This window comes from Terrapene carolina, unplaced genomic scaffold, assembly GCF_002925995.2.
Source record: "Terrapene carolina triunguis isolate 2854851 unplaced genomic scaffold, T_m_triunguis-2.0 Scaffold194, whole genome shotgun sequence".
In the NCBI taxonomy this organism is placed as follows: Eukaryota; Metazoa; Chordata; order Testudines; family Emydidae; genus Terrapene; species Terrapene triunguis.
Window position 1 is genome coordinate 6,223,741 of NW_020664545.1, and position 15,976 is coordinate 6,239,716.

General features: G+C 60.5%; 1 protein-coding gene across 1 annotated transcript in view; it reads left to right on the top strand.

The window, feature by feature from the left end:
* The window catches only part of LOC112123421 (transducin-like enhancer protein 1), a gene marked incomplete at its 3' end in the record, with an annotated part of 20,654 nt that extends 4,678 nt beyond the window's left edge, over nucleotides 1–15,976 (top strand). Inside the window, exons 6-16 of the mRNA XM_026655065.1 lie at nucleotides 4,762–4,824; nucleotides 5,047–5,121; nucleotides 8,427–8,610; nucleotides 9,452–9,468; nucleotides 11,331–11,435; nucleotides 11,694–11,738; nucleotides 12,194–12,349; nucleotides 13,699–13,837; nucleotides 15,259–15,443; nucleotides 15,531–15,607; nucleotides 15,937–15,976. Of these exons, the coding sequence (XP_026510850.1) occupies nucleotides 4,762–4,824; nucleotides 5,047–5,121; nucleotides 8,427–8,610; nucleotides 9,452–9,468; nucleotides 11,331–11,435; nucleotides 11,694–11,738; nucleotides 12,194–12,349; nucleotides 13,699–13,837; nucleotides 15,259–15,443; nucleotides 15,531–15,607; nucleotides 15,937–15,976 (1,086 nt within the window). The remainder of the gene's footprint in view (nucleotides 1–4,761; nucleotides 4,825–5,046; nucleotides 5,122–8,426; nucleotides 8,611–9,451; nucleotides 9,469–11,330; nucleotides 11,436–11,693; nucleotides 11,739–12,193; nucleotides 12,350–13,698; nucleotides 13,838–15,258; nucleotides 15,444–15,530; nucleotides 15,608–15,936) is intronic.

Genomic DNA, 15,976 nt, shown 5'->3' on the forward strand with positions numbered 1-15,976 from the left:
GTGCCAGGGTCGTGTTTGGTTTGGAGACCCGGCTGCAGCCAAGATTGGTCTGTCCCCCCCCCTCACCTCAGGAGCACTGGGGGATGTGGTGGGGTATCCTTAGCTCCAGGTTGCACTGACGGCTGCCCTGCTCCCTGGCTTTGCGTAGCCGGCCTGCTTCTCTGCTGCCTTCCCAGCAGAAGGAAAAGGCCACCTGGTAAAGCCAGGGACTAAGGGAAGCCCCCCCCCCCGCCCGGGGCGCGGCGGGCCCCCGGGAAGCGGCCAGCCCCCGCTCCCCCCCCCCCCCCCCCCCCCCGCCCCATTTCATCTGGCTGCTCGCTCACAGCGCCGCGCAGACAGCAGTATTTACTGCCGATTCCAGGTGCCGCTGGCCGCCTGCCAGCGTGCTGTCTGCACTTTTAACGAGGGCCCGTAAGTCTGCGCTCTGACAGCCAATGGCCCTCGTGTGAGAAATGGGAGCTGCCCGCGCCGAAGGCCGCAGGTTATCGGTGCTGTGGGGAGATGGGACCTCTCCTTTGCACGGCTGGCTCGTCGTCGCAAGTGGAGCCTTAGTCTGGGTCTTGTCCCCGTTCCCACCCCGCCCCCCCAGCAGGCAACCTAATGCCCCGGGTCCCCGGCCCGCTGCCTCTACCAACCCGCACAAGCCCTATTTTATTTTGCTTTATCGCACGCCGCTAGCTGCTGGCATAAAGAGCGCATCGTTAACTTAATGCTCAATAAGGAGTCTCGTTAATAAAAAGGACAAGCGTCTGAATGGTCCGGCCAAGGAAGAGTCCACCCAACGCACGTCTCGCTGAGCCGGGTCGCCCGCCCTACTCTCAATAAGCTCAGAGAAGGATCCCAAAACCCCGTCGTCTCGAGCGCCCAGCGGGCGGCTGCTATGGGGCAGCTGTGATGGCTAAAGGCGTCCGTTCGGAACGAGACGAAGGCGATCCGCTTCTTCTGGCGTCGCCATCGCGTGCCGGGATTCTCCGCCGCTGCTGCCCTCTGGCTGACTTCGAACCGGCGACCCGGTCAAAAGGCTCTGTATCCCGCCAGCTCTCAACTGACCCGTCCAATCCCTTTTAACCCTGGCCGCTCTTCACTACCGGGCGCGACGCTCTAGTTAAGCCCTGTCACTTCTCCCCAGGCGGCCTGGTTTCTCCCTCGTGTCGTGTGACTCTGGAGTGCGCCGCTTTCTTGTGTCAGAGCTTTGAAGAGGCTGGGAGGTGAGCGGGCCAAGCTCTGTTGGAATGGCTTTCTTCTCTCTGGCCGGCTCCTGGACTGGGAAGGAAGCCCTGGTCCCTAAGCATTCAACAGGGGAGTCATTGCACTGCGGCTGGAGAAGCTGGATTTTCTTTTAATGGCTGCTCCGTGTAGCACTATAAACCCTGCCGTGGTCCAGGCAGGAGAAGCTGCAGGCAGATCCCGGCGAGATGATATTTTTGGCATGTTATTTGTACCAGGAAAAACCCTCAAATCTGCCTGGATTTGGACTTTTCTACCCAAAATAGCGAGCGAAGGAGCTTGGGGAGGGGGGAGAAAAAGCCCTGAAAACAGCATGATCATTTTTCATGCTGAGAGCGTTAAAGTGCCAGTAAATTGCACATTAACGAGCGCGAGCGAATTGGAGGCAGCGTTCCCCGAGGAGCTGGCTGCCCATCAGTGCATTAGGAAGGAGAATCCATCACTGCTGGCCCCAGGAGATGGCTAAATCCTTCCCAGAAACTACCTGCTGCCAAATTTTTTTTTCTGGGGGCTAGTGAGTATCAGGGGAGGGGAGTGGCTGTTTCCTTTTTGGTGCTGGGGGGGGAATGCAGAGAGCACATGGCTCTTGGCTTTGTTTTTCTTGGGTGAGAGAGCGAGATCTAGGACGGGATCATTAGATTTACAGGCTCCAGCTGAGATCAGGGCTGCACTGTGCTAGATGCTGGACAGACGCACAAAGGCCCTCCCCAGAAGAGCTTGCAGTCTAAATGGAGGTGACTTTCCCAGGTCGCTGGCCTGACTCCCAATCCGGTGCCCCATCTGCTAGGCTGTGCGGCCTCTGACTGATCTCCGGTAGCCCCCCTCGGCACGTGGCTCGAATGAGGGTCACCCCATTAGATAGCGATAAAGGGGGAGGTACCGAGCATCTCTTCGGGCCCATATGACTCCCACGGGTGCGTCCCGTGTGCGATGGCTGCAGATGTGGGGACCCTTTTCTGGCCACCTGTGGGTGGGTCTGATGTTCTCTTCTCTGTCTGCTCAAATCCTGCCCGGCGTGCTCTGAGTGGGCTGTAGTGGGTCATTTTCTCGGGCATATGCCCCCACCAGGGCCCTGCAAGTCTCTTGATTTGGGAGGCAAATCCAGCGGCTGCTTGCCTCCCGCCCTGCCTGTGGTGGCTTCTTAGAAGCAGCTGCCTTCACTCCAGCGTTGGGAAGAGCAGAGCTGCTTGGGGCCCAAAGCTGGTGAGAGTTGGGGTGTCAGGTACCCTTCCCTTCCCCCACAGCTGGGTCGTGCTAGAGAGAGGCCTTAGGGCAGCGTGAATGAACCAGCCCCAGGAAGGGGTTCCTCAGTTGGAATTCCCTCCCCCCAGCTGATTCGTGGGGTGGGGGCTGTGAGGGTCACCCCAGCCTGGCTTCCCCCCCTGTGTTTGAAGGGATCCCTGTCTCTTTAATTCACTGCTTTCTTCAGCTGCTCGAAGCTGGAACGTTGGCGGGGGAGTCTTTGTCTGGCCTTGCCCAGCTTGGTAGCTCGGGGCATTGATTGAAGTGCAGTGCTGTCCTCTCTCCACCTCTTTTCCTCTCCCTCCCTTGCTCTCTTCCTGCGTTCAGGCCTTCTGATTGCTTGTGGCACTCAAGTGTTGCAGAAAAACAGCAGCTGTAACGAGAGCACCTCTCCAGGGCTTCCTGGCAAACCACCGAGAGCATCAATTAGCACTCGGCAGGGCTGGAGAACTATTTCTGGTGGGGAGAGGAGACGTTTCGGGGTGGGCATCTTGACAGGACATTGGTGGGGAGGGGGCAGGATGCTATCACCGAAATTTGGTGTTGCATGGCTCATTAGCTGTCCGTCATGGGGAGATGGTTGCACTGAGGGGCTGGGGGAAGCTTTCTCTGGGGTGGGACATAGCAGGCATGTCAGCACCTGGTCTGGATGCTCGGACCTGGCTTCTGAGATGCAGTGGGCTTCCCGCCCCGTGCACGGAGAGCTGCCGAGGCCGGAGGAGCGCTGAACATGGAGCAGGCTGAGTCTGCAGGGACTGGCTTGGGGTGCAGGGGGCTCTGTTCCTCACCTCTCCAGGGGTGACTGTTGCTTGGTTTCCCAGGGAAGCTGAGTGGCGTCGCTTGCAGTAAGGACCCCTCACCCCCCGGTCCCCTCCAGGTGCTCTCTGGATCACACGGTGCCCTTTCAGGGTGGGGTTCCTCTGCCTTCCCCCATTCATTGTAGCTGGGCGGCAGGACTCCTGCTGGGTCTGGAGGGCCTGGGTTGGAAGGAGCCCGCAGGACAGAGAGTGGCTATCAAGGAAGGGGGCAGAGCTGGGTATTAAGCAGATAAGTGTCTCTCTTACCCTGGGGGGCCGTGGACGCAGCGATGAATGAAGAGCTTGCTTGGGCGTCACATTCTCCGTCCAGACGGGCTTTGACGTGTCAGTGGCTTCTGGGGAGTGGCAGTATCTGCTACCAGGGGATGGTGGTGGGGGGGGATGCACAGGAATAGGGGAGCATTAGTCTTCTTTCCGCCAGGGGTGGGAACTAGTGTGTATTTGGCTTGCAGCAGCATCCGGGAGCCCCGGTTCTGGAGCAGCTCCCCTCTGCGCCAGGCATTGCACAAACAACGGGCCCTGCCCCGGAGAGCTGACGGCCTGCCTGCCTCCCCCAAGACTCCCCCTTTCCCAGGGAGCTCTCCGAGGAGGAAATGAGCCCCGGCAGCCTGCACACTTGTCCGGCTCGTGGCTCTCCGCTTGCTCCACTGAGCGGGAGAATCCACACGTGGCACTGGCTTCTGCTGCACCGAGTGGTGGCTGCATAAGCTGCCCCCCTCACCCCCCGTAACGCTAAATGGGGAGCGTGGGGCGTCACGCATGCACGTTGACAGCAGAAGAGGCCGTGGAGGGACTGGGGAGGGGGGGGCGATAGAACTCCGGGGTTCTATTTGCAGCTCTGTCACAGCGATCGTGTGAGCCAGTCACGGTCCTGCTCTTCACTCTCTGTTTTGCCCTCAGTAAACAGGGGTGATACCTACCTACCTCTCCGGGGAGGGGAGAGACGGAGCTGCGGATGGTGTGTGTGTGTGTGTGTGTGTGTGTGTGTGTGTGTGTATGTGAGAGCTCATTGGCGCTGGGAGAACCCATCTGTGTATAATTCGGTTTGCGATGCAGCCAAATCTGGGATGGGACATGGTAACTGCTTAGCATCAGCCGTTCTGCATTGGCAGTGAGGGGATCTACACGTGACACGCTCGAAGCTTTCGATGGTGCACAACAGGGCTTAAGTGGGGTGGCTGCAGTGGGATTCTAGAGGCGGAAGGTAACCCCTGCATTAGAATAGGGTCAGGACACGGGTTTGTGCTCCTCCTCCTGGGCTCTCTAATGGGCACAGCGTCTCCTAGCTCTGGATCACTCTTGGCTTGGCGGCTAGGCCAACGGGCAGCCCTTGGCAGGAAAGTGGGGGGTGTTTCTTGAAGGTCTCTGCACGCCGTGGTGAGCCCTGCCCAGGGGCCCGAGCCTGTGGGGGAACGGAAGTGCAACAGGAGCAGCTCAAAGGTGCTGCTGACGTTTGCGTGTCTTCTCCTTCCAGACGGAGATCGCCAAGCGGCTCAATGTCATCTGTGCCCAGCTCATCCCATTCCTGTCCCAGGAGGTGAGGTGGACCTGTTGCCTCTGCGGGCAGGGGGTGCGTGGGCTCGTACAGGCTGCCTGGGCGGGCCTGGCTCCAGCCACGGCTTGGAACATCCCAGGCTGTATTCCTAATCTCTGGGCAAGCCAGGCACCTCCGCCTGCGGGTGGGGAAGGGTCAGGTCATGCCATTTCCTTTCCCTGCCTTTTTAAAGGTGACCAAAGGATTTTTTTTGTCTCCTCCCAGCATCAGCAGCAAGTGGTCCAGGCAGTGGAGCGAGCCAAGCAGGTGACTATGGCAGAGTTGAACGCGGCAATCGGGGTATGTGGACCGTCCCCCGCTGCTGGCCACAGTGTGTACTGCCCCTCCCGGGGTTTAACTCGGTCTTCTGCCCGCCCGGGGCCGTGGGGAGGGGCTCTTGGCCCGTCCGAGGCGGGGTCCATGTCCCCCAGTAGCGGGCTCTCTCGGCACCGGGGGGTGCCTCTCCCACAGCTCAGAGCATCCGAGAGGGGATTGTCCTACTTTAGCCAGAGCGGCTGCTGTCTGGGACCTCGGCTGATGCCTGACTTCTATCCCATAATGAGCTCAGTGGGAGGACGAGGGAGGGGAGCACTCCACTAGCTCTGGCATCTAACAGCAAGGTGGGAAGCAGCTTCCCTGACTTAGAATCCTAAGCTGCTTTATTGAGGTTCCTGGCCCTTTAAAATTTGCCCTGCCCCCCTGGGGAGCGGAGTCTCCTAGTTCCAGGGAACCCTGGGGGGGGGGGGGGGGGAGGATGTTTTTTAAAGGGCCGGTGCTGTAGGTACCCCATAGGTCCTCCACACCTGTGTTCTGCCAGCGAGATGCACCATGCACGCAGGATGGGGGTGGTCGGCGCCGTTCACTGGAGGGCAGGGTCCTTTCTCTTCGTCTTCCTGAGATGCCAGCGAAACGCGTGCCTCCAAAGATTCCCTGGAAATGCCCTCTGAGCGTCAACCGCCCCCTCTCCAGTACGGACGGGCTAGTGCGTTAACCCAACCCCGTTCAGTCCCCACCGGGCGCGGGCCCTAGAATTGTCTTAAGGTTGGGCTGCCCCCTTCTTGGCCGTGGGGGACCGTGTGAGGTGTCGAAGGCCGGAGAAGAGCTATTGGTCAGTAGGGCCGGCTCCAGGGTTTTTGCCGCCCCAAGCGGCGCCAAAAAAAAGCCGTGATCGCGATCTGCGGCGGCAACTCGGCGGGAGGTCCTTTGCTCCGAGCGGGAGTGAGGGACCGTCCGCCGAATTGCTGCCGAATAGCTGGACGTGCCGCCCCTCTCCGGAGTGGCCGCCCCAAGCAGCCGCTTGGCAAGCTGGTGCCTGGAGCCGGCCCTGTTGGTCAGGGACATGGGGTGACGAGCGTGGAGACGAGCCCCCTTGAAAATTGGCGAATGTGTGTCCGGGGGAGCTGGGATGGCTGTCTCTGTGTCAGGCCAGTTGTCAGCCAGGTGGATGGATGGGGACACGCAGCCAGCCCTCTGGGGGACTTTGCAGGGGATTTTGTACTGAGTGGTGGGAGGATAAGGGAAGCATAATCCCGCCCTGGGGCCGAGAGCGGAGGGGAAGCATGTGAGATGCTGGCAGAAATAAAACCGGAGGAAGGAAGCGGGGCCCAATAAAGGAGCGGTGACAACTTGCTCCATAGCCGCACTTAATGAGCAGATTATGAGAGCCTTTAAACGTAGGGACGTGAAAACGATAATGGAACAGGGTAATTGGATTTGGCACGGCGTGCCAAGGATTGGGGACATGAGACGCCGAGCAGAGCGTCTGGAACAAAACGTGGCGTTCGCGGAGGCCAGTGTGCGGCACAGAAGCCGAGGAAGCGTTATGGATCCTTGTGGCGGGGAGGGCTGGCAGCTTGGCTCTTACAAGCTGTGATGGGAAGGCTGAACGCAGCTGAGAGTTGGAGGCTTAGAGACCTGGATGTGACAGAAGCAGGACAAATGATGCAGGAGAAGAGGGGGTGGGGAGAAGAGGCTCTCCCAAATGAGGATCGAAGAGTATTAGCGCTTGCATACCTTGGTGGGGCAGAGGAGCGCTGCTTAGGAGGAATCCATTAAAAATGATGGAGCTGGATCATGGCAGGGCTGGATAATTGATGTGTGTATTTATTTTATTACTGCTGCTGCTCAATAGATTTGGGTGCCGAGGATTCTGTGGGCTGGTATGTTTGTGTGGGGTTACTTAGCCACAGACATCACCGCTTCTTAGTAAGGCTTGGCAGAATTCAGTTCAATATTTTTATATATCATTTTGATGAATAATATCAATTCTTTTAAAGCATTTTTTCCTTTTTTTTACATATGTTTACATTTTCACCATTGTGGGAAATTATGGATAGAATAGCCAATACTTATAACCATTAAAACACAAACTACCAACATCCTGTCACGTGTCAAAATATACAAATGGATAAACTCTTAAATCAAACACTGAGTTCGCAAGGAGCATTTTTCTTACTTGGCCTGTTTGTGTTTCCAGCAATACTAATCGAAAATGTGTGTGTATATTGTGACAATAACATTTACCAACAAAAATCTGACCCTTCCATGCCTATTTTTGGTTGAGAGGACACAATCAAGCTATATTGTGACTCCAGATTCATACTCCATATTGATTTTTAAAAAAAAATCAAATACCCCCACAACGTTCTTATAAAAAAGGAACGCCAAGCGAGGTGCTTCTCTGACCAGCTTTGTGGCAGTGTAAACAGAGACTTTTCCCTGCTGTAGTTTGCCACCTGGGTGTTTCAGCCCTAAGAATGCAACTGAAACAGGACTCTAAACAAGAGGGAAACCGACTCCTCTGGCCCCACAGAGAGAAATGTAGAAAGTCAAGTGTGCAGAATGCAAAGTGGATCATCATTGACATCATTGACTGTTAGGGACTCAGCTGGAGAAAGGGATGGGCTTGGGGTTTATTTTTTGGTTTCCAAGCGAAATTGACAAGGGGCCCTATTGGGAAGAGATTTTTTTTTTTTTTGCCACCATCTTCCCAACAGTAGCCATCCAAAACTCACTTGTGACCAAGGAAGGGGGAAAGTGGTGGTTGGCTGAAGCAGAGGATTGTTGTATATGGTGAATTGCGCTGCTAGCCCAGCCTGGCTCCTGGCTTGTGATATCTTAGGTGGCCGGGGGAAGCCAAGACAGCTGCGGCGGAGGCAAGGAGGTTACTTTGGCCGCTGTTACCCTGTCTGGGATGTTACCTGGGAGCCCGCTTCAGGGAAGGCCCAGACTCATGTCCTTCCGCCGCTGTAGTTCTGACCTCTCCCTTTATTTCTTAAAGCGGATGTAGCGCCGGTGCCAGGGGCTGGACTGAGAGCTCTGGAGACTGACGTCCTCTGTCCGTAGTGCAGGTACCACATGGGCGGCAGTGGCCAGGCAAACTTCCTCTGGGCCCCGGACAGCCTGCCGTCTGACCGCTGTCGGGCAGCGACCTCTGGTTCCTTCCCAGATGGAGTGAGCTTCTTGGAGATCCTGGCTTGCACGGGGTCTCAGCCTTGAGTCAGCGAGGCTGGCCTGGCCCTTGAGGGCAGGGTGGGGAAAAGCAGACGCCTCCTCTCAGGCGCTGGCCTCTCATCCGCCCGGCCTTCCGCGCTCTCTCTCCACAGCATCAGCTCCAGGCGCAGCACCTGTCCCACCACGCCCCTCCCATCCCGCTGACCTCTCACCCCTCCGGCATGCAGCCCAGCATCGGTGGAGCTTCTGGGCTGCTGGCTCTGTCCGGGGCCCTGGGAGCTCAGGGCCAGCTCCTCCCGAAGGACGACAGGGGACTTCACGACAGCGAGCACAGAGGTAGGGCTGGGGTGTAGGGGGTTGGGAGAGCAGGGAAACTTGACCCTGACTGCCTAGTTGTCGAGATGGTGAACTCCAGAGAGAGTAGGGAGCCTGAGGTACGGCTGGCAAGGGGGAGCAGAGCCCTGGGGTTAAGCCCCATCCCGGCCAGCCTTGGCCGGAGCGTAAAGGCTGTTCTCAGACTCTCTGGGCACCCTGCTCTCTTGCACTGGGGTTAGCGATTGGACAGGGCGAAGTGTTGCGGGTGGAAACGGTAGAGATTCAGCCTCGGTCATAACTGAGCACGACTGGGCATGGGCCGGGGCATCGGTGGATCGGGGCATTGGTGGATCTGGCCCTCTCTGGGTAGAGGCTGGATGGTGGGGAGGGGGTTTGAGTTTCCCTTAGGTCCTTGCCAGCAGGGGGTCTCTTGCAGCGAGGGCCTTTTCCAGCCAATTTCAGGCAGCAGCCTGGCTCCTCCGCCTGGAGCCACGTACTGGGGGAACTCCCCAGCCGCTAGCAGGGGGTGCAACGAGCACTTGGGTTTGGGGCGGAGGGCTCTGCCCCGGGGTGGACACTGCGGTGCAGGGCGCAGGATATGCCCCCAGCAAGGAGCTGCCCCCCCCCCACGCCATGCGCCCCAATAACATGCCGGGCTGGTCTTGGGGACCGGCTTAGCAGCCTGTCCTGTCCACAAGCTGCAGAGGTGGGTGGCAGCAGACGCTGCCTCCCTGTGAGAGGAATAAGGGGGGGGCAGGACAGCGTGTGCATGCTGGGGGGGGGGCACCTCGGAGATGAAAGCAGCACCCTCTTCTCTCTTCCTTTCTTGCCCTGCTGCTGATCCGTGTTGCCATGGAGACAGAGCGAGACCTGGGTCCCGTAAGTACTCCTCCTCCTCCTCCGCTTATTGTTTCCTTCCAGCTGCGAAAGGCTTTGGCCAGGGAGATTGGGTTGGGGGGGGGGGGCCTTTAAAAGCTTCCTTTTAGCCGTGGGGGGGGAGGTTCCCTCCTGTCAGGGCGGGGGAGGAGGTTGCGGGTCTGGCGGAAGAGGGGTTACAACCTCAAGCAGCATCCTCGCTGTGTGCAGCTGGTAAGGAGCTGGCAGGCAGCCAGGCGGCCAAGGTCATGGTGGATTGAATCTCTTTCCTGTCCCGTTCCCCCCCCCTTCTGTGTTGCCCGGGGAGGCAGGCCGTGCATGGCACCCCCGTATGGGGGGAAGAGGGGGCTTCGCATGAACCCACCCTCTAGCTCACCATGGGGGCTGGAAGCGGCGCACCCCTTGGAATGCAGTTTTGGGGGGTGGGGTCCGCACCCTTTGTCTAGGGCTAGAGCTGGGCAAAATCTTCCTGTTCGGGCTGACGCTGCTGCAGCTTGTGACCCTGGCAGCCCTCCCTCTGTGCCCGCCCGGCCCTGCCAATCCAGACTTTTCCCATCGTGGGCTGCTGGGTTCATCTCCCTCTTCCTTCGCCTGCCACCCCTGCTCTCTCCCCCCCCCCCCCCCCTTCTGCAGCTCTCAATGCCCTGTGCAGAGAGTAGGGCCCCAGCTGAGCCCCACGGGTGCAGTTCCCGTTGACTCCAGTTGGTCTGGTACCGCCCTTCTGATGCCAGGGCTGTGTTGGATCCACAGCAGCCCATGGTGCGTGGGCGGCCGGTGAAGCTTATGCCTGGTTTAGTGATGGGGAAACTGAGGCAGGGGGATGTCACACAAGGAGTGGAAGCCAGGAATCCTAGCTCCTGCTAACGTCTGAGTCGGGGAGCAGTTTCCTTTCTCTGCCAGCGCATCCCTAGGTGTCCCCCTGGCTGCCACAGAGCAGACAGGGACTTGCCAGTGGGAACCTTTCCAGCCTAGATCTCTGCATCTGCCCCCGGTAGCTGGCTTGCCAGGTGCCCGAGTCCGGGACGGCCAAAGCCTGGGGCACCGTGACCTGGGGTTGAGGGCAGAGCTGTGGGTTCTAGCTGGTGAACTGGAGCCATTCCTGCAATGCAACCTGTTACCCACAAATCAGGGGGTGCCCGGAGACGTGCCAGTAGGGGAAAGAGGACGACCTTCGGTCCAGCAGGCGTGGGAGTACTCACATCCGGGGGCGGGGCAGATCTCCCAGATTGCAAAGCTTGCTGTGTGCATCCCCACAGCCAGCCTGCTCTGCTGCCCTGCGCAAACCTCTGGGGCCCCAGCCTCCTGGCTAGTGGGAACCGGGGGGCGGGGGGGCTGTGGCCTCAAGCTGTCAGCGGAGCCCTGGGGGCCATGGAGCTCAGCTCACTCCTGTGTCTTTCTGACCCAGTCTCTTGCCCCTGCCCCGCCCCCACCCCGCTTTCTGCTGTGAACTGGAACTGGGACCCAAGCTTGGTCTGGAGGAGCCGCGTCCCGGTGGGGGAGGGCCTGTCGACTGCCCGGCAGCTGGGTCTAGAGTCAGGAGCTCGCCTCCTGGCCGGATCCCCCTTCCGGCTTTACGCTCTGCCCCCATTGCTGAGTGGGGGAGGCGAACGGCGCTTCAGTTCATCCCGTGCTGCTCGAGAGATGCAGCCAGGGGAGGGGTAAGTGGCTTAGGGGTCCCGTGGGCAGAGCAGAGTCCAGCTGTCCTAAGGCAGTGGCCTCGTGGGAACGTCTCCTGTGCACCATGGGGTGGAGGGTAGGGGGCTCTGCCGTTATCCCTGCCCATCCTGCTGGGACGGCGGGGGGAGTTAAGCCGGGGCCTGCTGTCTCAGCTTCGTAACACAGCTGCTCCTCATCTCGTTCCCCAGAGCTCCCTGGCGCTGCCCAACGGGGAGCGGGTGCGAGCCATCTCGGAGTACCTGAGCAACAGCAAGAAGAGGAAGGCTGAGGAGAAGGACTTCGTCACGGACTACGTGAGTGGTTCTTTGCAGCTGCTGGTGTGGGGGCGTGGTTCCCGGGACGGGGGGCAGAGGAGGTAGTGGGGGGGCCTCTCCCCTCTACCGCTCCTTTTTCTAGGCTGGGTTTGCGTGTGCCGAGCCGTGAGCAGGCCTCCCTGGGACGCTGCCTAAGCGGTGCCGTGACCCGTTGGTTCCCATCTCCAGCCGGGCAGCGCCCTGTGCGCTGGGCCGTGCCGGCTGCTGGGTGTGAACGCGCCTCTCTCTGCGTTTCAGGGCAGCGATGCGGACAAGAGCGAGGACAACCTGGTGGTGGATGAGGTCAGTGCTCGGGAACATGCCTTGGCTCGGTTCGGCGTTTAGATGGGCTGCGGCTCAGTCTGGTGGGCTCTAGACTTTCCTTGTGGCTGGGCCTGGCCCTGTTACTGAAGACAAAACTGGCCCTATGAGGTTAAGGTCGCACTACTGTGTAGCCGAGGTGGGAAGTGGAACCCAGGAGTCCTGCTCGAATCGCTAGAGCCGGAGAGCTGGGACGAGCACCCAGGAGTCTGGACTAGTTCTCCTCCCTGCTCTAACCTGAGAGGCCCCCTCCTTCCCGGAGCTGGGAACAGAACCCAGGAGTTCAGAGGCCCAGCCCTGCTCTAACTGCTAGCTCACGCTGCCTCTGGCTGTTGTATGGAGTTCCCTGCTGGCTTTGTGGGAGGTGCCTGGCTCCTGTACCCGTCAGCAGCCGGAGCCCCCCACCTGAGGCCGGTCGATCTCGCTCTGTCCCACAGGACCCCTCCTCCCCGCACAGCGTCCACTCATACTCCTCCCGCGAGAACGGGGTGGACAAGGTCCCGTTGCAGCGGAAGGAGGCTGTACCGCTCAGTCCCACCTCCATGGCCTCGTCCAGCAGCACCTCCCCATCGCGGAGCAAGGACCAGCCCACGGTGTGTGTGTGTGTATGTGGGGGGGGGGGCTGTGTTTGGTGGGGTTCACTGGTTTCCTGCTATCCAGGGAGCAGTAGGGTGTGGGGAGGAAGCACGCTCCCCTTGTTGCGAAAAGGGAGGGCCAGGCTGAGCCGGAGTCTGATCTCACATTGGTGCCGCCCTGCGGGTTTCGTCCTGGCCTCCGTTTCCCACGGGGGGGGAGCGAGATCAGAATCGGGGCCTCCGAGGGGCGAGGGCAGCACGCGTCGGTGTATCCGGGCTAGCTCTGAGCGGGCTAGCGATAGCAGCGTGGCCGCAGCGGCACAGTCCTGCCCGGGCCCCTAGGCACGGACCCCGCTGCCCTCTGTGCTGCTGCAGCTCCTCTGCTCCGATTAGCGAGCTAGCGTAACCCCAGTGTGCCCACGCGGGCTGCCCCCCTTGCAACGCCGACGTGTCCTGGGCACAGCTGCTCTGGCTTTGCTCAGACGTCAGGGCTATGAAACGGGCTGCCCCTTCTCTCCGGGGAGGGGCGGGAGAGGGCAGGGCATTACGGTCAGGAAGTGACCATGTAAAAGCAGCCCCACGTGGCCGCCTCACCGATTGCCAGCAGGAGCAAACGCCGGGCTTGGCTCGGAGGAGTTGCCTGCATCCTCGGCGCAACGTGCTGGGTCGCTCTGCCTCGGGCTAGCGGAGCGGTTCGTGCCCCTGCTGGCGTGAGCGGGGCTGTTCCGCCTCTCGCCAGCCCCGTGTGCAGCCTGCCAGTGCGGGAGGGCTAGGAGAGCTCTGCTGGAGCGGAGTCCACCCCACCAGCCACGCAAGGCATTGCAAGGGCAGATGCAGGCTGCCCGCTCCAGGGGGAGAGAGGAGGACAGTGTTTCCTGGGCGTCTCGTGCAGCCACCGTCCTAGCGATGGCCTCTGGCAGCGGCCTCTGCCCTGGGTGAGGTGGGTTTGCTGGCCTGTCGCAGGGTCCTTCTCCCCACGGCCCCAGGCTCCTGTGCTAACCCCTGTGCGTGGGGGGCATGGATGTAGCTGGCCTGCTGCCAAGTGCCGCTTACCAGCTTCCAAGCGCCCTACAGAGCCCTCCGTCTCCCCGTTCTCGTGCCCAAGGGAGCATCCCGATTTCACAGCGGTGTTTGGGGCCCGGGCTCCGGGGGGGAAGCCAGGCTGGGCTCTCTGCTCCCAACCAGGCAGTAAATCAGAGGCTTGGATGGCTGCCAGTTTGGAGTGGGGGGCTGCAGCGCTGTGGGTGGGAGGGGTTTGGAGCCCGCGGTGCCCAGAAAAGCCCTGGCTGAAGGCGGCACCCGTGGGGGCGGGGGATTTCCAGGCTGCTGCTGCGGCTGAGTTTTGAGTCAGACTCTCTCCTTTGCAGGTGGAGAAAGCCGCAACTCCCGGTTTGAAGTCCAGCACCCCGACTTCCCAAGGAGACGCCACGGTGCCAGGCTCCAGTAGCAGCAGCGCCACCCAGCAGTTCCGCCCGGGGGCGGCAAAGCCCTCGGTGGATTCGTTAGGTAGCAGGAGGCTGGGGATGGGGACGGAGGTTACAGTGACCGTGGGGCAGGGTGCAGCGAGACGCAGTCACTCAGCACTTGGATGCAAATCAGCCTGTTGTGGTGACCCAGGAGATTGGGCTTTGGCTGCCTGCGCTGCCGTCTCTGGCTCTGCCCTGGTGCAGGGGACTAGACCCCAGTCTGATGCTTCCCATGTCTCGAGAGGTGGCACCACGGGCCGTTCCTGGCTAACCTGGAGCCTGGCCAGGCTGCTGGGACAGGGCACCCCAGCTAGGGTGGAGTGGTGTGATGGGGCCGCCTCCTCCACCTCTGCAATATCCAGTCCGGTGGCTCTAAGAGGCCTTGTCCTGGGAGAATGAGACCTTGGCTCCAGGTACCCAGCAAGCAGCTCCCAAAGCCGTGGGGCGGCCCTAGAGCCGGGGCTGGAGCCTTGCTGGGCGCGAGGGCTGAATGAGGGGAGCAGCCGAAGGCAGAGCCAGCTGCCCGACGGTCAGCAAGGCAGCTCCCCTGTCCGTGCCCCTCGAGCATGGTGCCTGCCCTGCCGGGCGCAGGGGGCGCTTGAGCGAGCCCACGCCTGACGCCCAGCGGAAGGATCCGCGAACGACCTCACGCGCACCCCTGGCGGGATGCCGCCTCTCTGCCAAAGGCAGGGCTTCAAAGCCAGCGGCATCAGCAGATCCGGCCGTCGGGAAGCAGGACTGACCTGGGAGTCGCTCGGTGTCGAGATGCACAGGTGTGGCAGCGAGAGCCAGCTCTCTGTGCCCCCTGTAGACGGTGGTGGCGGAAGCTGGCGGGACCGTTCTCTGCGGCAGGTGGCCAGAGCAACCCCTGGCTGGTGGCTCCGCTCTACCCTTGGGCTAGAGCGGGCGTCGAGCAAGGCCATGCTCGTGCCTAGCCCCGTGTGTGGCCAGCGGATGCTGCTCCAGACACCGCAATGCGGTTGGGCCTGTTCACGCCATAGCTTGGTTTGGCCCTGAGCTCCTCCCTCCCATCCCCGGGTCCTGGCTGCTGCTGCTCCTCTATCCCTATGGGTATGTCTACACTACAGGATTAATCCGAATTTAGATAATTCGAATTTGGGAAACAGGTTGTATAAATTCGATTGTGCGCGGCCACACTAAGCACCTTAATTCGGTTTTAAACCACATTAATTCGGTGGTGTGCGGCCACACTACCCCATTAACTTAAATACAGTAATTCGGTGGTGTGCGTCCACACTAACCCTAATTCGAATTAACAAAATCGATTTAGGCTCTACTCCGTTCGTCGAGGTGGAGTACAGAAATCGATTTAAAGGGCCCTTTAATTCGAATTAACTGGCTCTGTAGTGTGGACGGGTGAAGGGTTAATTCGGATTAAGGCAGCTAAATCCGAATTAAAGTCCTAGTGTAGACCAGGCCTATGACTTTCTCCTTTCCCAGCTCTGGGCCTGAGGAACCCGCTGGCCATGCAGAGCTCCTACCCGGCCGCCTTCAGCCTGGCGCACCCCTCCGTCAACGGCGACATGGCCGGGGCTGGGGCCTATGCAGGGCTGCACCTGGTGTCCTCACAGCTCAACGGGGCAGCGGCGGCCGTGGGAGCCGCCGGCTACGGCCGCTCCCCTCTGGTGAGTGCGCCGGCAGGGTGGCGGGACGGCGGCCGGCCTCCTCCTCCTGCGGGTGGCTGAAGGGAATTCTCTTCTCTGCTTGGCTAGGTCGGCTATGACCCGCACTGCCACATGCGTGTCCCGGGGCTGTCGGCCGGCATGCAGGCGGGGACCTCGGGCAAACCGTAAGTGCTGCACACGCCAGGGCGGGGGAGACCCCTCTGGTGGGGGGCTGCCAGCTGAGCTGGGGTGGGGGTTCCCCTTGTGTGCCACCTCTCCATGTTGGGCATCGCCCTGGCATTGGATGGCAAAGCAGATCCCGCTGCTGATGCTGAGCGGGCTCCGAGCAGGCTCCTTCCCTTTACATCACCCCCAGCCCCCCCCGGCTTCGAGGAGGCGTTGGGTTTGATGCTGGGCTTTTATTAATGTGACGTGCTCTCTGGGAGTAGAGGGAGAACCGGACTCAGTTTGCACAGGGGACTGGGTCTTGCTGATGCTTCCCTCCCCCCTCCAGCGCCTACTCCTTCCACGTGAGCGCCGACGGGCAGATGCAG